This window comes from Coturnix japonica, chromosome 14 (genome assembly GCF_054131305.1).
Source record: "Coturnix japonica strain WE chromosome 14, WE-NBRP24, whole genome shotgun sequence".
NCBI lineage: Eukaryota > Metazoa > Chordata > Aves > Galliformes > Phasianidae > Coturnix > Coturnix japonica.
This window is the reverse complement of record NC_140676.1, coordinates 12586162-12613548: the sequence shown is the minus strand read 5'-3', so window position 1 is coordinate 12613548 and position 27387 is coordinate 12586162. Positions and strand designations below refer to the sequence as shown.

At 38.4% G+C, this 27387-nt stretch overlaps 1 protein-coding gene across 4 annotated transcripts in view; it reads right to left on the bottom strand.

The window, feature by feature from the left end:
- The window catches only part of LIPC (lipase C, hepatic type), a 64168-nt gene that overhangs the window by 24623 nt on the left and 12158 nt on the right, over positions 1-27387 (bottom strand). For 2 of the 4 annotated variants that reach the window (XM_085515667.1, XM_085515668.1), the window contains exon 2: positions 10682-10807. In XM_085515667.1, the coding sequence (XP_085371793.1) occupies positions 10682-10763 (82 nt within the window). In that variant the 5' untranslated portion in view covers positions 10764-10807. Of the gene's footprint in view, positions 1-10681; positions 10813-11009; positions 11124-27387 lie in introns of those variants that run through there. The other 2 variants (XM_015872405.3, XM_015872406.3) reach the window with 2 other exon arrangements.

Below are 27387 nucleotides of genomic sequence, written 5' to 3'. Positions count from 1 at the left end.
AGTCACTGTACAGTAAGTTCTGTTATTTTCCTATTTTTAGAAGGATTGTGAATTTTCTAGGAATATTAAGTAGGCATCTCTCAATAGGATTTGAAAAGTTACATTCATTTTACTTTGTACTAAAATGCTGAATGCATTTCATCTCCAAAATGCTGACAGGTTACCAAAGCAGTTATTTTTATTTACTCTGTAAAATCTTACAGAAAAAAAGAAAGGAAGAAAAAGATCATTTTTAACAGCAGGTGACAGAAGTGGCTTTTGATAGCTGAATTATATATAAAAGCAATTTATACCAAGCTCATTGAAGAAAATAGAGCCTCCCCTCCCCACCAAAAATAGACAATTTTGCACCCTCCCCACCACCTCCACACTCAGATTTTAGTCTGGTGCTGTCATTGTTAGTCTGTGTATTTTGAGATTGTTCCCAGTTCAGCCTGCGACCCAGAGAACATGAGAATTTATAATCAACCTGTATGTGGAGAATATACTGGCTACTATCTATTAATCTGTTCTTTGTCCTAATTCTACTGTCACAGACTTTGCATTGCTATGGTTACATTTAATGATAAACTCGCTTCTCATGTTTGGTTATTTGGTTGTGGTTGTTTGTTTGTTTGTTTGTTTTGGTTGGTTGGCTTGCTGTTGTTTTCCTTTCCAAAAAAGCGTGTACCTGTTTACAGATACTCTACATACATCTGTATTGAACACTGGTGGATCTTGCTTGCTTTTCAGGCTCCTGTAGCTAGCAGCTGGGGGTGCATCACACCCTTTTCATGGGGCCTGGGTCCGCTGTTAGAAATGAAAGTAGTGAAGCTATTTCTCCTCTTTCATTTCACTTTACAGCAGCAACATGGATTTCGTTCAGATTTATTGGAGACAGCCTAAACTAAATAACTGGCATTGCAAGCAGGAAAAGTTGCTCTCTGCTCAGTCCATTTTGAATTAGGTCCATCAATTACTCCTCCACACTGGGTTCAACAACTCCTATAACTTTCTCTATGGATTCATGTGGAGGGATATTTTTTAAAAAAGAAAATATTCTCTTCTACCTGAACCCAGCCAACCTATCAGCAAAACCTTCCATTAACTGAAGTTTATTTTTTTAGAACTTCTTTGCTAACCTTTCAGGTAATTAAATGTAATTATGCTGTTATGTAATTATAGTCTTTATATTCTACGTATGCTGATTTCTAACTTTATGCTGCAGATATTCTGTCCTTTTCAATAAGTGTTGCTTCCGTGGTGTTGTTTCTAATCTGAGTTGGTGCTCTGTGTTAGCAGTCATCCTTTGGGACATGTTTGCTGAAATATAGTAAGAATTATTAGTTAAAATTAATGTTCATTTTGTGCTAAGTATACTGCCTTCACAGCCATTATTGCTTCTTTTATTCACAGCTTTCAATTTACTTAGTCCTGGACAAAAGCTTTTGGGGTGCAGGAGTGATAGATTACTTTGCTTTTTTGTTGTTGTTGTTTTTTTTTAATTAACCAGTCATTACCACTCTGTCACATTCATAGGTTTCTTTAATGGGTAGCTCTCCCAGCTCAGCATTTCCTGATGAATTTCAGATATTGAAAAGTTATTTATCTGAAGTATGTGCCTGAAATATTTGTGGAAGACAAATACTATTTAAATATTTTCCTCCAAATTCTTGATATAATTAAAATGTCCTTTTACATTTCATGAGAAGTGGGGAATAAAAAGGCAGTAAACATGCAATTAGGAAATAAAATTCTAGTCTGCATCTATCTGTCGCTTTTGTCCCTGATACAAATAGGAAAGAAGTTAGTCTTGTGTATGGGAACTGCTGAGTCATGGCCTGACCCACTGATGGAGCACCTGTGGAAAGGACTTGGTCAGCCCTGGGAGCACAGGTGAAGGCAATTCAGCTGTGGGACTGGAAGGGGTGGAGCCTGGCTGCACCTCTCTTGACCCCATTTAGGGGCTGACTGCCACTGGGGAAGGGTCTCTGGTTGGAGATCCCTCCCTTGTGGACTCTTTCCTGTGATCTAGATCTTCAGAGATGGGTGAGTTCCTTTACTTTTCCTTTGAGATGCCACTTGATCTGCGCCGGTCCCTTTGCTGTTATGCGTTCTTGTATTGCCCTTCCTCTGTGCTAATCTTTCCAATTGTAGCAGTCTTGTATTATGCCAGAAGTTCTCAGCTGTAGCCTGTCAAGCTGTTTGAGTTTCTGCCATCCTAAAGTCCAGGTTGAAACTATTTAGTCTGTTGTTTTTTAAAGGGGTACTGCTTTCTGCTGTAAATTCTCTGGCTAGTCTGTGTTGGGGCTGGAATGAATTCAAAATGAGAAAATGATAATTATGTATATATATTCACAGGTTTCTTTTTCTTTTTTCTTCGATGATTTACTGAGAGAACATGAAAACTAGTTCATGACCTTGCTACAATGAGTTCTGTTTGGGTCATGTATTCCTCTGGATGGGAAGCATGCTGAGTGGTGTGTCTGCAGCACAGCAGCATCCCAAAGGGCAGAGGTTGCCTAGGGCTAATTGTGGGGGAGAGATGCACAGCGCTCCAATATAGCTTCTGAAATTCTGTTCTCTGATTTCTCCAGAGAAGAATTCTACTGGATGTAGAATGACAGTGTAACACACAAAGTTTACTGTAGCGTTACGTTCTAGAGTAGAGAGTTGTTCTACACTGTTGTTAAGCACTGACATATTCTAAATCTCCCAGGCAACAGACTGCAGTTGAATGAGTTTTCCTAATCTTGTCCTTGGCTCTGCAAGGTGTGAACACATCAGCAAAGTGAGGGTTTGGCCAGCATGCAAGGACAGCCCACCACATGTAGAATGTGTGATGTAGCTATTCTCATCATGGTACTTGCATCCATTTCACCAGCAGTCCTTGGCCCTCTCACCTCTCCTGCCTAAGCTTAGTGGTGTTGTGCTTCGCTCTGTGCTGCTTTTAAGGATAACTCCACCCAGCAGCATAAATTAAATGTTGACCGAGTGTTGAAATATGAATAAGATCTTTTATGAGTGTAAATACTGCTACTGCTGTGTTGGTTTTGGCCCAGACATGCCTCAGGCATTATGCATCCAGACAAAATGCTGTACTGGTTATCCATGTGATACTGTTCTGCATGTGGTACTGGGAGAGGGTATCTAAGGATGATGCTGCTGACTCATAGGATAAAAGGAGTATTCTGGGAGGACACAATAGCTGATCTGTTTGCCAATATGAATGCAAAGCTAACTTTCAGCAGGACTGAAAGGAAGGCAGAGTATTTTGTGGGGAAAGAAATATGGGGCTTTGAAGTCTGGAGACACGGGAAAACCTTGAGTTACTTCTGGCACCTCTGATAAAATCTTGGTCAGTAAAATAAAGGGTTAGTTAGGGGAACCCTCAATTTTCTTCTGTTCCTGATTGACTAGCTGTAAATCCTACAGGCTGTTTGACGTGAGTCACAGGAACAGTTTGTTGAGGGCAGTCATTGAAATGACTCTTCAAAAACAGATCTTACATGGGCTGCCTAAAAGTTGCCTAGGTGGTTAGGCCTTCCTCTAAAAGCTATCTTGAAACAGAGTAATTAATGCACACAAACTTATAGGTATCTTTCTTCAGTTTCCTTATCAGTTTCTTTGTAATGGCTTCTGATGTTCTAGGAAGCCAAAGATTATGACAGAATGAAGTACTTCTCTGTATTTAATTATCATGTATTTAATTTGAATTTGTCAGGAGATTGGTTAACCGGAGTCTGAAAAACTGTCAGGCAAAACAATCTTCTAAAAATAAAATGTTGCTAGCAAGATACTCAGTGAGCATAAGGTGAAAGAATTCCAATCTATAAATAGGTTTAGGAAAAACTGAACTCCTTTTAAAATGAAGATGGGTTTTTTTTAGGGATACGGCCATGTTTCGAAGATATTTAAAATGAGCCAAAATCCTGCCTGTGGGGATTAGATTTCTTTCTTCCTACAGTTCCAGGTACTCTCCAGAGCTCCTGCAATGAAAGAGAATTACACTGGAAAGCATGTGTGGTGGCAGGTAGGCGTAGGGCTGTCTGCCAGCGGGAATCTAGTGGTTTCTGTGACCCTGCATTCATGTACAGCTGTTGTCTTCACATTTTATTGTTATCGGTGTCAAGCACAAGCCTTCCAAGAAGGCTTCCAAGACTCACCTAGGGGTGAGTCACAGAGCTGCAGCAGCTGGGTGCACGGCTCAGGGTGGGAAGGTTTACAGGCAAGCTGTTATCAGGGTGTGCCTGGCAGGGAGACTGCAGGAGCAAGGAGTAGCCGGCAAGGAGAGATAGGAGTTGGAGTCGATGAGAAACCATTCCACTCTGAGTGTTGCATTTCTAATGTAATGGGGAAACTTTCTTAAGCAGAAATCTGCCTTCAAAGAAGTAGAAATGGTTCTGTATAAACATTTTCTAGACACACCATCAAGAGGGGAAAACTGGCATTTATGTTGCTGTTACCAGGACAAAATATTTTTCTGACAGTCAGATTCTCTTACCAGTTTCATTCAGTCTCAGTGCGAAAATGAAAATTATAACATGTTTGTTTTAGGTGTGTCAGCCAACAGACTATAGATTTTTTTTTTTTAAAATTTTTTATTTTTTACACACTGTGCATATTTTATGAAGGACAGCATTGTATAGATTTGATGTTACATTGTTTAAAAAAAAAATCCAAGTCAGCCTGCCAACTATTCACTTTAGTTATAAGATCTTACAAAGTTGCTTTTGAACGGTAAGAATCTGCAAACACAATGTTCAAGTGCATTTTCATTTCATCGTTTCAGTTCCTGCTGCAAAACCCATTACTGATTAATTCTGAAAATGACAGATTTCATTTCTGGTTACTGATATGCTCAGTTCAGGGCAGTTCCTGTTCAAAAAGTGGTGCCATAGAACAGTAGTAGCCCTTATTCATCTTCCTAAAGGTAGTATTACCAAGGGTGAAGACCTGTATTTTGATGATACCTGTACATTAGTTGTGGAAGAAATGCTTTGCTGTCTGTGGATTAGCAAAGAAAATGGTAAAATTAGTGTCTTCAGGCATGGGACCATGAAGTTAGAAGTTTGGATTCCACTTTTGGCACTGAGTATTGTCTGAGAATACTGAAATCTTGGCCCAATTGTATTATTATTTTCTTTTGGTATCTCATTTAAAACACAGATAATAAAACCGATTGTGCTAAGGTTGTGACCATTAATATTACAGGTGCTTTGGAGATGTGATGTCCTGTAAAATTTTAGGATGGCACAGTTCAAAGGACCTACTTGAGTACTGCAGCCACAGCACCTGGTGTGTTCCGCTGCAGTGACCAATGGGTATCCTGCAGTTTTTATTCCCAGCTGTACTATTTGACATATTTGACACTGGCTGAATGAAAATGAATATGAAAAGGCTGTGGCAAATGAGGTTTGTGGTGGAGCTGTAGCCTCCTAGTGAAAGACACAAACAGGAATGTGGCATGGGCAACCCCAGATCTGGCTGCTTAGCTACCTTGGGGCTGGCTGTTATCTGTCCATCTAAGGGCACACGTGTGTCCAGTTGTGCTGGTCTTCAGCCCTTTTGCAATTTTGGCACTGTTTAGTCTGTGTTTCTCATTCTCTTCACTTTCACAGGGAGCAGTATTTAGGACAGCAATTTGTGTATTTACAAACTTCATTGTTTTCTCCATCTTGCTCTAGAGAATGATGGTGTGATTTGGAGTTAAATTATTTAGGTGCCAGGTTCCTATGTATTAGGTTGTGTAGAAACTATTTCTAGTCTTATTTTTCATAATACGTTGTTTTTTTTGCCTCCTGTTAGAATTTCACTTCTTGTAGAAAATTTGTCACTAGATATCAATCATATTGTGCATTATCTTGTAGACTCAAAATAGATTTTAACACATTTTCTTTCTCCTCACTTTCAAATAAATCCTCCTAATATTCTATCTTTAAAGTAGGAGTGCTTCTTACTAATGAGCACTATTGTCAGGCTTCTTTGTTATAGTACTTTGTTAGAAATGTGCCTGACATACAAAAGTGATGGCTTACTGGGCTTTCATCAGTTCTTAACCCGTTTCACAATTAGAATCAGCATTATCTTTGGAGCTGTGTGATTCTGCTCAGATCTCTGTAATTCTTGGCAGGAGTGGGAACTGCTCACAAGAGGAAAAAACCTCAGTTTTTACACAGACTTATCTTCAAATTCTTATACAAATCTCTAACATAAGATATTAATGTTGTAGTTGAGATGGAGGTATGAATTATTTGTCTATAACCTGCTATAAAGTATAAATTATAGCACCAATATCATTAGTAAGGCCAGATGTCATCTTTTTCTTGTTAAGTTTCTGTTTAGACATTTATAATTATTTTGCTTTGGAACAATTTCATGCCATATCTCTGCTTCTATAGACCATTTGGTACATAGATCGGCTATAATTTTATCAAAAGGCTATTTTATGTTTCTGAAGAGGAGCTACTTTTCTGGTTCATTCAAAGATGTTAGCAAATTCTGCACCATATTGAGTGCCTTTTGGCTGCAGGTGAGGAATTCAACAGCTTGTGGGAGTGTTAATTTGAGCTAATAATAACTTCAGTGACCTGCCTTGGCTTTAAAATGCCTAACAGAATTTACACTGTCCTTGAAGGGTTGAGATTTTGTTTCAGTGCACATGTCTGATTAGGGATGCTTATTCCTTCATGGTTCTGTGTTTAGTGTTTGCATGCAATTAGCTAAGTGGGTGGTGCTGAGGAAGAAAAGACAAAGACATTTCACAGAAATACTACACCAGTTTCATTATTAGAGGGATTTGTACTTTTAGCTAAATAGCCTTGTTAAAACAAGAGATAATAATAGGAAAGCAATTAGAATAGGATTTGAATTATTCATAGTTAAACATTTTCTATCTGGTTTTTGGTCTTTTTTCATGGTTAATTTGCTGAAATGTGTACAGAGTCTGAAGGAAATCAAAGCTTTAATTTGAGCAGGTTCCCAAAAAGCTCTGAGGTGTGCGTTTTTTATTTTATCTGGCTGATAGGTTGTGGATGGTACAGAAAATAAGTGCATTTTCAAGGAGATTGCTTTGGACATTTCCCATGTAAATATTAACACAAGACAGAAAATAAATGTACATTCTTTTATGAGTTATTAGGCTTATTTTCTGATTCTTCATTTGATGAAGCAAATCTTAAAAGATGGACTCCTTGGTTAGAGTCTTTTAGTTCCTCACTAGACTTTTTGGTTTCAGTGCTACCGGAGCAACTCTTAGCAGATCTGTCCCCATCCTGGGGCCTCCTACTCAGTCTTGATATCCTGTGGCTCCTATCATTGTCCCATTACAGTTTTTTGCTTACTTGTGAACAAAAGAAGTTTTGCTTACAGTGAACGAAAAGAGGAAATGAATTCAGCTAAAAAAGAGGATGACCAGGAAAAAGAATAGTACTATTTTTCAACCAGGATCAGTTTCCATGCTGTTTTGCTACAAGCAGTTATACTAGCGCAATGGAGAGGCTTGTGAATTGATTGCCACCAGTGGCACAAACCAAGAGCTGTATAAGACGTTAATGTCACTAAATGTATAATTAACTCCAACCTTTCCCTTTTGTTTTAAAAGATTTTGGAGACTCATCTGTCGTCTCTAAAGGTAGATTAAATAAAAACACCCAGTCAAGTATCTGAGGCCTTGGGTTTCTTTAGAGGTGGATGGACATGGAATGCCAGCCCTTCTCCTCTATTAAAATAAGTATTTGATTATGTTGTTGGATTTATTAGCTTCTTAACTTGGCATAACTCATGCTCTTAGATGCATTTTGGCTCTTAATGTTAATGGACATTCAAAAAATCAGAGAATATTCATGTTTGACTGCCTCAGCTGGTCGATTTAACTTGCTCAGGAGCAGAGTTCTGGACTGGATGAGCAGCTACCTGCACAGTATGAGAAGGTATTGGTTTACTGCATTTTTACCTGCATGCTCCATGAGCATAAAACATGCAATCAATTTTTTAAAGTGTGATTTATTTATTTATTTATTTATTTATTTCTAGAATTATAGAATGGTTTGGATTGGAAGGGACCTTTAAGATCACCTGCTTTCAATGGGTAGTTGAGAATCTCTATGTCCCCTGTATGCAGGGACACCTCCCACTAGCTCAGGTTGCTCACAGCCCCATACAGCTTTGCCTTATATGCTTCTGGGAACGAGGCATCCATAACTTCACTGGGCAGCCTGTTCCAGTGTCTCATTGGAAGAGGCTACTGAGTGTAACCATGGTGATTTTTTTTGTCTTTGCTTGGATCAAAAGCATCAGTTTTATTTAGAAAAGAAACTGTAATTCACATTTGACCTACTGCCAAAGCATTATCACCCACTGTTGGCACATAAAGATAGATGTCCTCTTCTGGTTCTTTTGCGAGTTATTTCTTGTGCTGACAGGAAATCTTAATCATGCTTCTTGGAAGTGGCTGTTGGTCTGTCCACCTGCTGCCAAGCTATCATACTGTATGAATCTGACTTAGTTTCAGTGAACAGTCTCCTAATTCTAGCTAACATATAGGAAAAAGGTCACTGTGCTAAGGCCACCCTATGGGACCATATGGTCTTATGAATTACATCATTATGATTGTACCACTGCCAGTGCAACCCTGTTACAAAGCTCCACGTGGATTAGACATAACTATATTTTGAAAATGAAGTGTGTTGTATAACCTGGGCTGTACAATGAGATAAGAAAATAAAAGTGTTTAACAATTGAATGAACCCACCCAAGATGAGTTTGAGCTTGTAGTTGCAAGACGTTCTAGCCAAAGAGTTTAAATCAGAGAAAGAGATTGCTGTGCCATTCTGTTCCAGGTAAGGAGTTTGCTTTCACTCTTTGCTGGAAAATTATAACTCTCAAACTAGGAGACTGGATCACTTGTGTCCTTAAAGTAGGTGGGCTTTAGTCTCTGTTCTTCTGTCAGTTAGTATTAGATCACACAGAACCCAAATCACACAGAATGCATGGAAAGTTAGGGCACAGGTCATCATTAATCTTTAGTATTTATTGTGAACTCTGAAGAATTGTAAGCTGGTGGAAGTGATGTTCACCTTCAGTGTTAAAGGTTATCTATCTTCTTCATCTTAGCAGACTTTTGATTTCTTTCTGCAATTTATGCAGCTTTTAAATATTCTGTTAGTCTCTAATATTGTTTGTATTTTTTCAGCTTCATGTAGAAACAATTATATCGGTGGTAGCTCAGGATACCCCATGTGCAATGTGTTTTATTGAAGAGCTCTATATAGGCTTTGGAGAATCTGATGTTCCTAACAGATCTAGCTATATGATTGGGGAATAAATTAAAAAATAACAATTTAAGTTCCTGCGTAATCCATTTCCATGGTCTATTTTATCTTAAAGGTACCCCACCTTTTTTGCCCACCAGCAAAAGTTTAAGCTACAGCAGCAGTGAGCAAACAAGTCCACTGACATGGCAGTAGTAGGTCATGAGGGGAAAGGGAGACAGAGACAGTGAAGTGGCTGACCTTGCTCTAAAAGTGCCACAGAAGGTGAGGGCTGGAGAGTGTGAGCTGGCATGAGAGCTGTGATTAATGCTCTGGTGTTTGGTTCTCCTAAATATACAGAACCTGATGAAGATTTCTGACTAGCTTGCTGAGAGTTAGCAGCTTACACAGAGGCGTGCAGGCCTTGCTGCCTTGTTGAGCCAAATTATGACATTATTTGATATTTATAGTTCTCATTGTGTTTTACATCAAGATTTTACATTGCTCAAAATGAAACCCCAAGTGAAGTTTAGTGTGCAGGATCAAAGAAAAGAGGTCTGTGCCTATTACATATAAAGCATTTTTATAGCTAATTACCTTTATGACTGTTAATAGGAATTAACATAAGTGCAAAACACAGTAAAATAAGAGATACTTCTGCAAATGAGCTAATCTTGTTTTACTTCCAGCTGAGGAAAAAGTTGCATTTAACCCCTCCAGACGTGGAGTATTAGAAATGAAGTCAGATAAGGAGGAAAACCAGTTGTTGCTATGTACAGCTTAGAAATAAGGACAGCAAAGAAACTGTCTTTGTCAGGCACAGCAGAGAGGTTTATGAAACAGTTTTGTGATGTGGTGTCCTTCTGCAGCAATCTCATGGGTACTGACTTAATGTGTATTGTCACAAGCACAGAAATAGTTGTATCCCCACATAAATGATAAAGATCCTCCACTGTTTTTCTCTCACAAAACAAACATAATGCAGATACGTCTCCTTCACTTGAAAATTGCCACTCACTTGAAGTGAAAGACAGCTGGCTCAGAAATTGAAAGCTTCAACATTGTCAGACAGCTAGAGATTTTTATTCATAGTAAGAGACTGAACAGAATGTTTCCACACCAAGGGGACCATTAACTGCAACCAGCTCAGTATATATTTTCAAACTAATGCATTTTTAATATAGCCTTCAGCAGAAGTTTCATTAAAGGTCGGTCTACCTGAAATCTATACTAGAATGTATAGATTTCAATTGAGAAAGTTTTGTTTTCATTACAAACAGCTACATTTTCCAATAAGTGGAGACAGTTATAAGTACCATGTATTAAGGGAATACTCACAAACAAAAAAACCCACACATTTGAACTTCTTGATTGCTGGATATTCGATACTACTTACATTTCATAACAAACATTTCGAAAGAAGTTGATAATTATGTTGGAAGGAATATTACCTTTTTTCTTTCCTCCATGTGCATTTGTTGGGATGATGATCCAAGAAATCAACAAAACAGAGAGAAGTTGTGAACTTTTCATTTCTTCTTTGTCTGAGTAAGAGCTGGGAAATGAACTGCTAAAATCTGCCAATAGATGAGAAAAGGGACAGAGCTATCAATGCTTTGCAAGAATTCCATTGCCCATTAATCATTAACCTTGAAACCTCCTGTCCAGTGGCCCACTTTTTCATTTTTTTGGACAATGAAACAATTTATCTATTTCCAGCCTTTTCCTTTTTATTTTATGCCACTTGTGGCAGAGTAATTTGGAATTGGATCCTCTTACCTGCTCAGCAGTACTCAGCTCTGAACGCAGCGGACTTAAGGGTGTTTGTGCTTTGAAATACTGCTGAAGGCCGTGGATAGCAACTCTAATTTGGTTGGTCAACAGCTCAATCTGAACACATTGTGAAATAACAGTGAGAGCTGAAGGTTAGTCTGAATGTTTCATTAATGTAGACAAAATGTGTGAGAAACCTTTAGAATTCTAAATGTAACAAACTCTTACTACAGTGATAAAGTTGCTCTTGAATAATTGCTAAATATTTCCTTTCAAATTTAGTGAACACACTTTTATCACAAAAAAAAAAAAGAAAAAATTAGTGAAGCACAATTAACACCTCTCTCCACTGGCAACTAGATAAACGTAATGAAATGTATGTAATAATTATAGGAGTCACTTCAGAGAAGAAATTCTTATGAATGCTATGTGTTTTATACTGCAAATCAATGCAGGATCTTAACTAAGGTGAGGTGTGTGAATGCTGTAGTGAACTGCAGTCTGGCAAGACAAAAACGTCTCTCAAGTAGTCGGCGTATGTTGCCGTGGAGTGGGTTCCAATGAGCAGGACAAAATGCTCCTCTGAGGGCCTGGTTATACAATCTGGAGCATTATCATTTTCCCATGTTGATCAGAGTTCCTGAGATGTCCTCTAGCTCATTTCCAACAACCTATTTGGCAGTAATAGTGCAGTCGTGGCAGCACAGGCCTTAGCACGTGTATTTCCATTATCTGTTTCATTATTAGCCTTATGTTAGTTGATATTGCCAACAATGGTGTTACAAGCATCTTAGAAAAGAATTGAACTGATGGTTGAACTTGATGATCTTGATGTTTTTTTTTACAACCTAGATTGTTCTATGGTTGCTTAAATTGATAAGAGGAAAAATGATATGTGGAGGAGTCACAGAAGGAGGAGGTACCGGAACTTGGCTTTCTCCTTGCAATGTTTCATTTGGCAATCCTGCATCAGTCATTGCTAGCATTAATTTATCTTTCTGCCGTGTTCACGTAACATCAGCAATAATGGTGACAGAGTTAAGCAGTGCTATGGGATAATTCTCTAGTATTTGAATGAGAGTTTTCACAGCATATTCAAGATGAGTTTAGGTAGCACAAAATTGTGTGCTATGGTACATTAGTCCACAAAGAGCACATAGGATTATACTCTGGAGGAAGTATGCCACACTAGGCATTGTTGTAGTGTTTTTCTTTTTTCCTGGATCTGATCTATCTGATTTGTGTGAATAATTCCAATTACCTTTTTATCTGCACATAAAGAAAAGAATATATCTCTTGCAGTGCAGTGCTCATTAGAGGCAGAAGATTGCTGATAAATAATTTTTCTATGAATCCAAATATTGAAATTCTAACCCTTGCAGTCTTCAACATGTTTATCTGGTCGTTTACTGTTGAGCCACTCTCTCCTCTTGGTTAATGACAGTATTTGTATAGAAAGTATGAAGATCTACAAATGTATAACCTAAATTGTTTCAGGAATTAGTTCCTTATATAGCAAGTATAACAGAAAAGCATTTTCTATGCATTATGTTAATAGAAAAAAATGGAGATAGGTACTTAGGAGAACTATACAACAGCTGTTCAGTTACTTGCTGCGTGTTCCATCACACATTTAAATGGCTTTGTCATTTGAACCTGTGTGAGATGCTGTAAGTGCTACAGAACTACTGAGGAAAACCATTCCAGATTAAAAAAGAGGATGTTCTAGGTCTTCATAGTAGACCACTAGTGAATCAGAGAACACTGAGTTAAACTGGGTAGTGCTGGGACACCTCAGTTGACTTCTGTCAAGGAAGGATGACCTGTGGGATTCCGCTTTGCATGCATTCTCACTGGTAACATCAGCAAAGGCCAAGATCTCTAAAAGATGTGCCCAGCACAGGTTCTATAAAGTCAGGGAATGGAAATCTCAAGAACAATAAGGATGGAGAAACGATGTAGGAAAATACCATCCAGAATATAACAGTTATGTAGTATACTGGTGTGACTTTCTAGAGTGAGGGAAATATTTATTCCTTAGAGTGGGTATATTTGTTATTGCTGCTGTGCGTAAGGCAAGTGGTATATCCTGGTATTTGTAAAAACTTTTTATCTTAAGAATTACCTGAACTTAAGTTCCAATATTTAAGTTTTAAATATGTCAACCATAAAATGTAAATGATCAATTTAAGAAAAACTGTTATTCTTCCAAATTGGTGAATCCGATTTCCCCCACCCCCACCCCCCCACCCCCCTGGCACCAAGCATTTTCATATTACTTCATTTTCCACAGTGATATCATTCATATCTACTCCAGTGTTCTGGATATTTTTTTTTAATCCCAAATTCAAAAAGAGATAATCCAGACTGTTCTTCTATTTGATTCCTTATTTATGCAAAGGAGAATGCATACGCTGTGCTGTATGGAGGCTAATGCTTGCCTACCTTACATGAAACAGAATCTTTTCTTAAACATGCAGCACCCAAAAATAAATTTCAAGCTTGTATTACTGTACTTATATCTGGTTTATGTGTATATTGTTAAAGGGCTTGATAAGCTTCTCTCATCTGCTAGAGATACTGCTTGTACGCCATACACCCAGGAGGTGTGCTCTTAATCAGAATCACCATCTGCTTTTTGGCTAATGTTCCAATTAGTTAGACATCTTGCACTTATTCACATCTATAATAAAATTTATGGTTTCATTATTGAAAAGCAGCACGTGACTAATGGTGTGTGTTACCATGCAAGCTTTTTCTGAAACATATTTTCTTAATCAACTTAAATAAAGGGACATGGAACAGAAATTTCACATGGTCTTTTTTTTTTATTGTTCCCAATACCAAACTGTTCATCAGGATGGTTTTCAGTCACCTGATGACCAATAACATTGTAGTACAAGACGTTCTTTGGGGTTTAGAAGAGGTTTTATGGACCAGAACTTCAGCTGGAATAAATTGGCTTCTGTGAAGCTGTAATGATTTTCATCAGCTGAGAACCCACTCTGTGTTCCTATAATTATCCACTGACATCTGAAAAAAGATTCATATAAATGGTTATATGAATACATCGGAGGTTATAGAGTAAGGAGCTTTTTTATATGGTTGAATTTTTAATGCAACTTTTTAATCCAGAATTTATTATGTTTATAATTTATATTTATTTGTTTCATCATTCCTAAGATTTTTTTAAATATCAAATTACTCTGAAGAGGTATTTTTAGGTGGACTTCTGTGTGGATTCATGGCCTATGTCAAACATACAACATCTGCTCAGCCTGGAACTTGCCAGCAGCCCTACTCAGCAATCATACTTTTCAGTATTACATTTATAAATGATTGGTAAGCAAACTTGGCTTACTCATATGAAAGAAAACCACTCTTTTTCTTAAGCGGAGTCTTGGGAAATATGAGTTTCTTTTACAAGGTGGATTCTATACTCAGCAGCCCCTGGTAAAGCAGCCTTCTTCCCAGGATTCATTACTGGTAATATTGTCTGACTTTTCCTGTGAATGCGCAACTGGGACTAACAATTATATTCTTGTGCTTTTTGGTTTCCCTGAAGTTTAATATATTCTGCATAAATGTAATTTTTTATAAATTTAAAAGTATGCTTCACTGAATACCTTGCATTAGTTGTAAACAAAGAAGAGATCCAAGATTCAAATGCCAAACATAAAGAGAACTGTGCAGTAATGGGTCATCTGCTTCTACTTTCAACTGAAGAAAAAAAAGCATTTTTTGTTCCCTTCTGTTAGCATAGTGCTTTTTGTAACAATACATGGCTTGTTTAGTTGCTTTAAAGGAATGCTATTCTTCAGCTTATGTGTCTGCCTTATGGATACTCTGTTCACTTGGAGCAAGTCACTGAAAGCTCCACAAATCAGTGAAGTACAGATCAGCTGAACCAAGTAAAAGTGCAGAGCAAATCCCAGTAAATCTGGGCTGCCCATGCTTTTGCATTGTGTATGGAATATTCTATGCCTGCATATTCCTCCTGCCCTAAGAAAGTCAAGGAGCTGAACTGCTCCCTGACTTTTTTTTTTTTTTTCTTTTTTTTTTACAGTAAGTTCTGCTGTGTGCTGTGCTATGTTTCTGCTTGATTGTATGCTACTAGAAAGGGTCATACAGCCAAGCTGCAAACTTTCCCCACCCGCATTCTATCTTACTTAGGCTTTCAGTATTGTCTGTGTTCTATCTCAGGGATGATTATATAGCCTGTAAAATTTTATATTGAGTTTATCATTGTTAAAGCAAGAATTTCATATAGCTGTGATTTCTGACTTCCATATATGACACAGTGCTGCAGTTTCAATATTGTAATAAGTATGTGTGGCTTTGGTAACCCCTGCTAGGGTACTCCTGTTTATGGCAAAGTGCTCTACATCTCTGCTACCCAGTGCAGAGGCCAGACACTTCACTGGAGTGTGTGTGAAGCAGCTAAATACTTGCAACAAATCTCATTGGAAGACTCAAACCCAGTCCAGCTTCCATTTTTTTTCCTTTTTCCCCTGGGAATTGAGCTTTATGGCTCTAAGCAAAAACAACACAAGTGCAATAATGCTGTTTGAAGCTGCATTGCTTGTTCACCTCCTTCACACCAAACAGAAACCCATCTGGAAGAAATGAATGCATGGCAAGAACAGCAGTGCTCTCTCCCTTTCCTTTCTACTACTGTGCTTGGAGGGAGAGTTTTTGATAGCAGATAGAAAGCAGTTCAGAAATTGATTGATGGCTCTTATGAATAAAGAGGACAGCCAGAACAAGACAACTAGGGCTTATTGAAGGCAACATATTTGAAGAGGATACACTTGAAAGCACTTAAAATAAAAGGCAGAGAACCATGCCAAAGCAAAAGAACTTGAAAGACATTAAATATTAATATGCTGATTGATGATGACTCTTAGGAGTTACAAGAGCAAAACCTACATCTCTGTGAAATTGATGCCACTGAAATTGAGCCTTTATGAAAAGGGAAGAACAAACGGAGACAACAAAGGTGAAAGAAGAATAATTGGAATAAAATATACAAAGTAGACATGAACAAATAAATCTGAATGATGAAACAAAAATCCCTTTGAGTAAAAGGGAAAATGAGGAAAAAAAAACCTGCTACTTGAACATATACAAGCACAGATAGACTAATCATTAGGAAAAAAACATTTCCAGGCAGTCATTTCTCCTGTATCCACGAACTGTGTGATTTTTTTTTGACACCTGTCTCTGTAACAAGTGCTTCTGACCACCAACTAAAAGTTGAAGATTTAAAAGAAAAAAAACAATAAAAAACAAAAGAAAGGGCAATGGGTGAAAAGGGACTTTCCCTGAAATACCTTTCATCATCTTCCCTCACTCCAAATAGCCTTCTCTATCAAACTGTTTGAGGTGGTTAATTATGGCCCCCAAATGCTTTGTTTCTTCCAAGGCCAATCAACGACTCATTAGTCTTCTAGCTAAAGTCAGATTCTGAATTAGTAAACTCTTAGATTGGGTGTATTCTGGCAGTTCTACAGTTGTACAACATTAGAGAAGATTAATGGGCAGAAAATTGGCTTACTTAAGTGATGTAAGGAGCCTTTAAATACTTTGAGCATTGGGTGGGATAAATATACATTTAAAACCTACTCCACACTTTCTGAGATTCTGGTCTCAAAAGCTACTTGAAAGCATCTTCAGAAACTTATCCTTTCTGAAGTGTCTGGAGCCAGACAGAAGAATGGAGCAATAAAACAATATTGGAAGTATTTAACCTTTCTGAACCTTAACGTTTTAGCTCAGTTTCATGTTCTGTTTGGCATATACTTTTGAATCAGTCTGAGCAGTCTTCATTGATTTGGGACAAGCGATGTCATCTGTTCAATAGGAGTTGTATTGTGAGTTTGTATAATCACTCTTGCTCTTTTCTTTCTTACTTGGTAATTTTGTAGGTGTGAAGGAATATGAAATTTAACAGTGGTTTCTCAGTCTGCTTACTGCTGTGGTAATGGGACATGTGGCCCATGGTGTTGGCTTTTAAAAGGGTTACTCTACTTTGCAAGTTTTTCTGGAGAAGACTCAAAATTGTAGCATGTGATAAGCTGAGCGTTATCTGCAAATGATCTTTCAGATGCGTATGGGAGACTTTAGGAAAAATTTTACCTATATATAACTGTAGATCACTGGTAATACTCTCACACTGATAATCTCAGACTCATTTATGAACACTAGATTTATCTAAGCTGGAAATATATATACTACTTAACCACTTGAAGTACAAGTTGACATCTTAAAGTGAGAAGACCAAATGATTAACTGTATTTTGCATAGCTGACTGAGTAATCCATATAGTCAGTATATAAGAGCAAACAAAATGTCGAAATGAAAATCCAGCTAAACTGAAGGAGGGTGGCCTGTTGGTTTATTTCCACATACGTCTCATCAGGACAATTCCAGCTCAGTTTATAAGAAAACAGCTCAAAAACTAGATCTTACCAAGCAATGGAAAGGACAAGGTATAGAAAATATTTGCCTTGTTTTTCTTGGCAGGGCAGAAGGTAGGTAGGGCTTATTTGGAGAGTGGTTGTAGGCATCTGAGTCACTTCAAATGACACAGTATAGTAGATATTTTAGTGAGCTCATCTTTCCTTTTTGAAGATGACTTCCTGTATGTTGTAATACATAAAATTCAGAGCTCAGTGATCTCTCATTTTGGTGGCGATTGTAGGCTGGAAATCAGCTTGCTCGGGAGACCAATTCAAGTGATAGGGAAGTTTTGTTGTGGTGCTGCTGGATGGTAAAAGAGGAGTTGTCTATTTTCACAGAAATACACATGAATGTAGCCTGCGAGAAAGTATTGTCATTCTTGTGTCTTCTGAAACTGCAAATCTGTGAGTTTGGGATTAAACACAGGATATTTGATTAAACAAATTGGTGTTCTAAAGTCTGTACTTGTTGAAATGAAGCACAACAATAGATCAGTGTTAGACTTGAAGTGACCGTGACTGCGAATTCAAACAAGTTTTGATAGTGTGCTGTGGATGTTCCACAACTGAAATGGAAAATAGGAAGAGCTGTTAAACTCTGAATTTAGCACAGATGTTTCCTGTTACATCAGATCAGTAAGACACTACTATTCAGTGGGCCTCTAGCACCCAGTCTCTGCCTACAGTACTAATTTTTAGTGTTTTGGAACAGAACAAAGACGAAGATGTATAATTAAAAAGAAGCCCCACCAGAGTGTTTTCTTTATCTCCACTTTCTATTTTTATATGTTCTTTAATTTGTATGTGGAAACATTTTATGGAGGTCAACATGGATATGACAAAGCTAGTTCTCCATCTGGGACTCCCATGTTGCAGCCAAGTGCATGGCAAATGAGCCTTGAACATATGCTACGTATATAAGTGCTAACGGAGAAAGGCTGATGATGTCAGTTGCATAACCATAATATTGTTTGCCAAATGACCAGTATGTGCTTTTGTTCAGCAAACTGCTGAGAAGCATTTTTTTCTGTAAGAAGGAAGCTGAGCAAAGGTCTGAAAGCAAACTGTACTGAGCGATTTTCTGATTGCTGTAGGAATAACATGGGTCTATAACCTAGGTAGTTACCACAGACTCATATAACATGGTGGAAAAGCTCATCTTCCCGTAACTTAGTTGGGAGTTAAAAGAGAAAGGAGCAAGCGTAACAATGGCTCTGTCCATAACATGCATTGTAAATATGCACAATTTACTGTGTAAACCAACTTCTCAAGTATCTTTTAGGAATATTTATTTATAGTTAAATGTCAGCCTTCCATCCTTGCACACATAAGATATACATTTAGGCACCAGACGCAGGGGGTTTTTTTGTTTGTTTGTTTTGTTTGTTTGTTTGTTTTTGTTTAATTTCTAAGTAAAGGTTCATTTATGAGTTGCAGGTTCTGCTGTCAGGTAGCCTTGTGTAATTCATAGTTGTTTTATTATGGTAGATGGACTTGTGTTCACGATGCTCACAGCAGAGGTTGTCACTAATTTTGACCTAATACTGAGAGGATCCCCTTTATCTCTCACTGTCAGCCACTTTGCACAATGTTGTTGTGATGATGTTGTGGCCAGTGGAGGACAAATTTTCCTAGCATGGGGTATCTGTGTTGGTGCACAATCACTGGATTGCAGCATTCTGCTATTGTAGCTTGCCTGTAAATAGCAAAAGGAAAGCTGAGTCTAATCTGCTCTCTAGACAGGAGGTTTAAAGGTTCATGCCAGCTAGAGAAGATCATCAAGGGCTGTTGCTATGCATTTAAAAAAAATATATGTATTTATTAACCATATTGTGGCAGTGGGTCGTGTAGCTTTTAGCTCTTCTTAATTGCTTTTTTTCTGTTTCTGCTACTCTCTGTTATTGAAAACAATTTCTCTCCTTTGTTATCTTTTGTTATCCTTTGTTCATCTTTATCTATTGTCATGTCTTTTTTTTACTTCCTCCCTGGCACTGGTGAGATATGGTCCAAGCTCTCCTGAGTACAAGGTTTTCAAGCCACTCACTGTAGCATTGTTTACAAGTTAAAAGGAATGCACTTATAAAAATATTTTATGATGTCCTGTGCAGCACCAGGCAAAGCTGACAAATGGTATCCCAAGGCAGGTGTGTCTAATGCCACTGTGAGTATTGTTGACAGACTGCAAAGAAAAAAAGAAAGGAAAAGTAGCCTTTTGGTTTCTCAAGCTGTTTTTTTCTGAACTGTTCTGTTGCCTCTTAGAGGTGTCTTCAAACAGTTCCACAACATTCAGCTTAAAAACATAAACATTAACAACGTATCTAGTGTTTTAAAATATGATGCTAGGAACTAGGAGTCCTGTTTTATTTTCTGTCTCCTAGTTTTCCATTAGCTCACAGGTAATCTACTTACTATTCATTCAGATGTCCCATTGCAGAGGTGAGTTTAATAGTATTTATTTTTCTAGAGTGTGCTGAAGGTGAATGAATCCTCTGTAAACAGCAATGTATTTTCTGGAGAAAAGGTGCTTTATAAGTCAAAGTAATAGTTCTGTGTCTAATTGAATACTTCAATCTAACAGATGGGAATAAGGCCTAAGAAAAACATTGAACATTTTCCCTTGCATATTTCTGCTATTTTTGTATCTCAGAACTCACTTTGAAATGAATGCCTGCTAAACGTACATAAATGTTAACAGAATACATTTTCCCACACACAGTTATATATTCCCACATCAGAAACTTTAAAGTTAGTGATTTTAGACCACACACATTACAAGGGCAGACTATAAATGCAGTGGGGCAAGGAGCCAGGTTATGCTCTGTTTGGCTGTAGCTCGTCTTTGCTCTTTGCAGTGAGTTGGACATTGCTTTTTTCTACCACCTACATACATCTATTGGCATCTTGCACATTCAAACAGGCAGATATTTTCTTTCTGCTGAAAACACTTGTTGACTTTCTTTTGCAGTCTGGTGGACTTATCAACTTTCTGTGGGTTTTGTGTAAATATTGATTGTTGGTTGTGAAGGGTGAGGTCTGCTGTGGCTCCATTCACAGCAGAAGGACACCCATAGTGTGCCCATCACCTGCTGCAGGGGATAACTTAAAGCTTTTTGCTGTTACAATCATTGCCAGACCCAAGTTGCCTTCTGTAGACTCTGTGCACCTGCTCTGATTCCTGATTTTGCTTGGGTTAATGTCTCTGCTCTGGTCTTTGTTGCAATTGCAGACTGTTTTTTGCTGGTTGTTTTGTGGGGCTACTTTCTGGGAAGCATAATGGTTGTTGTCTTGTTGTCTTCCTCAATATCTTAAGAGGTAATTTGTTATTCACTGAATAATTTGAGGGGGGATAAGACAAGTGTTGATCTGGTGAATTATCAAGCTGACCAATTGGTTTATGGTAATCAGAATAGTGAGTAAGCAGTCTGAAATACATTTAATTTTGAGAAAAAGAAGAGACCTGTGTACAAAGCTTAGAGCAGCCACCACTGGCCTACATTGCCCTCCCACCACCTTTGAGAGCAGCACAGAACTAAGCATCTTTTGTTCCCAATGTTCTATTAACTTACCTCAAGCAGGGCACTGAGCCCTGCTTGCTATGTCTTCCTTTCTTTACTTTGTTCTAATTATAAATTCAAAATTAATACATATATAATACATATTTCCAGATTCCATTTGGCATCTTGTACCAAAATTTCCTGCAGAGAAACAGCTCAGAGTACTGAATAGAAACCCTTCTTCTCACATTCCCTCACAGATGGTCCAATCTGCACTGCATTTTATGCCTGATAGGTAGTAAATCTGGCAGTACAAGAATGCATATTTAAAAATGCAAGTTCTGGATCAGCCTCAGGTGAGCCTCTGCTATCACAGAGTAACAGAATCATAAGGTTTGAAAAGACCTCTAGCGTGGCCTAGTCCAACCATCCACCTAACACCCATATTACCCTCTAAACCATGCCTCTAAGTGCTACATCTGCCCTTTAAACACCACTCGTGACCAGTGGTCTGCTAGATTTAACTCCATTCACCACCGTACTCTGGGCCTGGCCATCCAGCCAGTTCTTTACCCAGCAAAGAGTGTATGTACTTGTCCAAGCCATGGGGTGCCAGTTTCTCCAGGAGAATACTACGGGAAATAGTGTCAAAGGCTTTGCTATAAGCTAGGTAGGTTATGTCAACAGCCTTTCCCTCATCCACCAAACAAGATACCTGGTTGCAGAAGATTAGGTTGGTCAGGCAGGATCCGACCTTCATGAAGCCATGTTGGCTGAGCCTGATCCCCAGTTTGTCCTGCACCTGCCATATGATCATACTCAAGGTGATCTGTTCCATAACATTCCCTGGCACTGAGATCCTTATATGTACTTCTGGAAGGAGATCCATGTTTGGTATATATTCAAATATACATAAAGTAAGCAAAATGAGGTATCTGGGAAGTTTAGCAACAGTAGTATAAATTAAGTACAATAGACATATTCTATTTTCAACCTTTTCTCCTTTTCTATGGGCTAACCAGAGGGGTACGGTTCAGAGAATTTTTGTCTATGCAGAAATATAAAGGTATGTAAATGTACCTCATCTAGTGTTAAAGTAAATGACTGCAATCAGATTTCTATCTGCAGCAGCTGGGAATATGTAGCCCTGCCTATGGCTGCAGCTGGAGGGTCCTGCAGAATTAGCTGTGCCTATGCAGGCAGTCCTTTGTGGACTAACACCACCACCTGGCTCCTAGGAGGTGTTCCCCAAACAGATCAGGTGTTTCAGGAGAGGCAGCTTGGCTGCTGAACGTGTAGGAACTTGGGGAAACCTTGATTTCTTCAGTTTCTGGAGAAGTGCACAGAACAGCATAAAGGAGCTGCAGGATCAGGTATTCAGAGAATTTCTGTGCAGTCGTGGCATAGTCTGCTGCAAGTGCCAGCCTCAGGTAAGAGCTTTATGGATTGGAGTGAACGGTCATATTTATTTATTGCTGTGAAATTTCTGACAGCGTTGTTGCTCGTTGTTTAGCACAGGAAGGCAACTTTGAGTCCTGCAGGGTAGGTAGTTTTATGTTGTAAACTGTATTCAGATTAGCTGAAAAGATGATTAAGAGTTTTCTATGTGATTTTTCGTGGTGTCGCTCTAAGGATACAGTTTAGAGGCTTGCTTTATAATTCGTTATTGACAAAAAATATTTGTGGACAAAAGGAGCATTTCTGTTATACAATGACCAGCGTGATAGATCAGACTTACTAGGAATCAGCTATGCACGAGCAATGATTGACCAACTGTTATTTTGCATGGATCAAGTTGGATAAGCCATTAGGATTTCATAATTTTTGTGAGTGCTGTAAACCAGGGAAAAGTTTGTTTTTTATTTTTCTTTTTTAACTTACATTTAGAGTTCTGGATCCAAGAAAGAACTCATTTTTTTTTCCTTGGAAATGCAGAGTATTTTCAGGTGTAATACGTATATTTCAGAAGAGGGATCTCTAAAATCTGTAACTAGAAATAATTGCTTTGTTGCTAATGCAGTGCTTTCAGACCTATGCTGATAGCCTAGGGTGACTGACAAAAAAAGTTACAAAACTGACTGAGGAAAGCGAGCTTGTCTGAATTAACTGTTAATGGACTTTCACATCACCTGAAAACAAGGGGAGGGGAAATAAAAAGAAAAAAAAAATTGATAACAATTGCACTGAACAAAACATTTTGATAAACTTAAGCTGAGCATTGGGTAAATGCTTTGCACTGTGTTTTCGTTCGGTCAAACTTTGTACTCTAATCAAACCATCTTCAATATATTTCTAAAATATATCTTAATTTCATGTTTATGTTTCATGTAATGAACTACAGTAAACTTCATCACGAGAAGTGCAGCAAGAATGCATAATACGTTGTGGCTTTGTGTTACTGGTGCATTACACACATATATTTCATTATAAATAGTTATTTCATTTTGTTACAGAAGGCCTAATAAAAATGCACTCTTGCTCAGTGACAAAAGTGTAGTAATACAAACTCCATCTGAAACTAATTTTTTTTGTTATATGGGTGCAGGACCATTTGGTTTTAGAAAAAGAGGTTATTATGTTTCTAATAATTACATAACATTAATTCTGGGGAGAAAAAAAAATTGATTTTTTTCTGATCTGTTTTCTCTGGATTAGTGAAAGTACAAAAGTTACCAAACCTCAACTATGTTGGCTTTTAAAATCAAAAAAGCAAACTGAATTCTCCACTTCTACTTCTTGTGCAACAGAACAGTCTCCAAATGGCAGCAAATTCCCCAGAATGAACCCTGGTTTTGCCTAGTAGTTACAAAGAGATAAGTTGACACAAAGACTCGCATGAGTAATTTATTGAAACATTAAGGCTGAATGCCGCACAGAAGTTTAATGCTGCATTTTCCCACTGCATTTTGCTGCAGGAATAAGAACTTCAAGAAATCAGGCTGACATTATGATCATATACCAATGTAAATTTTGGGATGGGTATGGAATTTCTCCATAATTCTTTAAAGTGGAAAAACAGAAGCCTATAAAAGCTATTAGAGGTGTCCCCAGGGATTCCAGTGAGATGAAATTAACCTTAGAAAACTTCACAGTAGCAAAAATCCTGACTGTTCAATGAAATATTGCAACTTTATGAATAGTCCTTCAGTGTTCAGACTAGCATACCCCTGGGTCTGGCTTTCAAGGGTTCCAAATATTCCCCATTTTAATAGAGCTCTAATTCCTTTTCTCTAAAAGTAACTGTACAGGCACAGCTGAGTTGTGGCCTGACCCACTGATCGAGTACCTGTGGAAAGGACCCGGTCAGCACTGGGAGCACAGGTGAAGGCAATTTAGCTGTCTGACTGGGAGGGTTGGAGCCTGGCAGCACCTCTCTTAGACCCCATTTAAGGGCTGACTGCAACTAGGGGAGGGTTTCTGGTTGGAGAACCTCCCTCATGGAGTTTTCCTTGCGAGCTGAGATCTTCAGGCATGGGTGAGCAGCGTTCTGTGTAATGTCTTTCTGTCGTGCTAGTCCCTTTGTCGTTACAACTCCTGTATCCATTCCACCCTGTTGATCTTTCTGATAGTTACAGTAACCAATGTCAAAATAAGCGGGGCAGTAAATATGGCAATAGAATAATTTCCAGATGAATTATGCTTCAAGGGAGGACTAAAAGTTATGTCTGAACATAAGTCTTTGCATGGAGTTTTGTTATCCACTTATAATTAGGCAGAGTTGGTCCTTCCATGAAAACTGGTGTTATTTCTAGATTCTTTTTTTTTTTTTTTTTTTTTAAATTTAGCTTTAGTTTCTTTGTACCCTTTTTCACTTTTTAAAGGCTTTGTTTTATGCATTGTAATACTTATTCCCTCTAAGAGAAACAAAATACATAAGACTATTTCTTGGTTGGAATTGCAGGATATATGTATGTAGTACTTTAAATTTCAGTTAAAAAGTGTCTAGGCTGCATTACTGACAGATCTCTACTGCTGTCCTTAGAGAGCTATTAGGGCTGACGTGGCGAGTATCACATACAGCCAGTCTTCATTAGGAATTTTGACAGCATGAAGATGGCATACAGTATTTGATTTGTGTTTTCTTACATTTTAAGACACATCCCTCTGTTTGGCTGATATGTTGTCAGGGGAGTGATTGCTGGAGCTGTCTGGATTACGTGGAGATAGTTTTATTTTAGAAAACAAAGCAAAGGGAATTGCTTTTGGGAGAATGTGATCCCATTACTTAAAAGAAAAAATTACCTGATGTAAAATTAAGCACTTGCCAAAACAAATACAACACAATATGACAACAAAGAATTTAGATAATAATTTGAAAATAAGGATTTAGACAATGCATCCTCATTCATTTGGTGCCTGTGATTAGTTGACTCAGAGCTGCAATTTTACATTAAGCACTCAGCTGCATGTTAATGGCAACTAGTAATGGGCCCTGTTACTATGGTCATGAGAACAGCTGATGTTGTTTAATGTTAATCGTTCAGTGTCAGCTGTGTCCTAACACACCATCTAAGAAAAGTGTAATTGTAAAATGGCCACGTATACCAGCATTTCTGAAAGAAAGCATTTCTCTACAAGGCTGTTTGGTTTTGCTGGTGCCCGTGTGTCATGGTTTAATAATTTTGTAATTTTTGCTATCAGTATTCCACATCATAACATCATATAAAGCATGAATAATTTTACTGAATCTGCAACTTATCAGAAGAAGACTACATCTCCCAGAGAACAACACGATAGGTCACGGGACCTGGACTCTATATTAACTCTGTCGCAGAACAGACTGACGTCTTTCGAGTTCTGGCGTTCAGGGGGTGTGTGGGAGCCTTCAGCCGTTCGCCTAGATTTACAGTAGGCCTCTCGGTTACGGGACTCATTCTCTCTCCTATTTTGCTTGATTCGTTAGCTCAATTTTCAATTATATTGTATTATATTGTGTTATCCTGTATTTCGATATAGTATTTAGTAAATAAGTGTGCCTCCTTAGATCGTTGCCGCTGTTTTCTTTTCCTAATTAATTTTTTTCCTTTCGGCCTAGGGCCCCTCCGGGGCCCACGGCCCCTGTCACGGGCGCAGGTGGATTTTTAGTTCAAACCGTGACAGATTTTGGTGGAGAATGCGGGCAAATTGAGTTGCTGTTTTTTCTGTGTTTTCTTCTGTTGCTCTTTTAGCTTTTAACAGAGCTACGAGTTTTTTTCCCTGTTAAGGAGCTATCTCGTGTTTGCGATTCTGCACCTGCGAGCTTGACCTTGAAAGTCCAGGCGGACTGCCAATACTCCGGTATATTTTATAAACACTGCTGAGCTTTGTTTTCTTTTACTTTTTTCTCTCTATTGGAGGGAAAAAAAAAAAAAATGTTTTCTCTACTAAATTTGTTTTACCAGGGACTGTGTGCCATTGGTTCCTTTTTTGAGACGCTCCGAACATATTGGGCCATGTTTAAGCTAGCCACTTTTTCTTATGGAGCTATACAATTGTATAATGGATTGAAAGCATGGTTAGCAATGCTCACTTCGTATCTGTATACAGCTCCAGAGGGAGCAACTAATGCAACTAATTATACAGAGATGGTGATTTTTAAGCGTGCTCCTCTTTCTTTCTATGAATCCTTTATGCAGTTTTTGAATGATCAGTGGGCCACACTCTTAATCTCCCTGATCTTACTGTTGATTATTGTAATAATCTCACTCAGTATCTGGATTTATAACATCCGGAGGAAGTCTTCCCTAGAACCAGAGAATACTGAGTGGCAGGGAATTGAAGAGATTCTCAAAGGACAGACATCTTCAGTGTTATGGAGCTTCACTCCTGAACACTTGAAGAATCCTGAGAGTTTGATTGCATATTTGAGGCAGGAATGTTGTGGCTCAGGCAGATCTCAGGAGGCACAAATGATTTTGGGCCTAGCTAATGCTTATTGGGCCTTAGTCAATACCATTCCTGAGAGGGAAGTTTTTGAAGCTGAGAGAGAGAGTCTCAGGGCCGAGAAGGAGAGTCTTAGAGCTGAGGCAGAAAAACTTTGGGCTGAGAAGGTAGAGAGAGAAAAAGCTTTTGAAGCTGAGAGAAAAGATCTCCTGTACCAACGAGACTCAATCTGGTACGAGAAAGAGAGTCTTAGAGCTGACGCAGAAAAACTTTGGGATGAGAAGGTAGAGAGAGAAAAAGTTTTTGAAGCTGAGAGAAAAGATCTCCTGTACCAACGAGACTCAATCTGGTACGAGAAAGAGAATCTTAGAGCTGACGCAGAAAAACTTTGGGATGAGAAAAGCTCCCTGCAATCCCAACTCAACACTCTCCAGTCCGAGCACAGCGCCCTCCGGTCCGAGCACGACACTCTCCAGTCCGAGCACAGCGCCCTCCGGTCCGAGTACAACACTCTCCAGACTGAGCGCGATGCCCTCCGGACCGAGCACAATGCCCTCCAGACCGAGC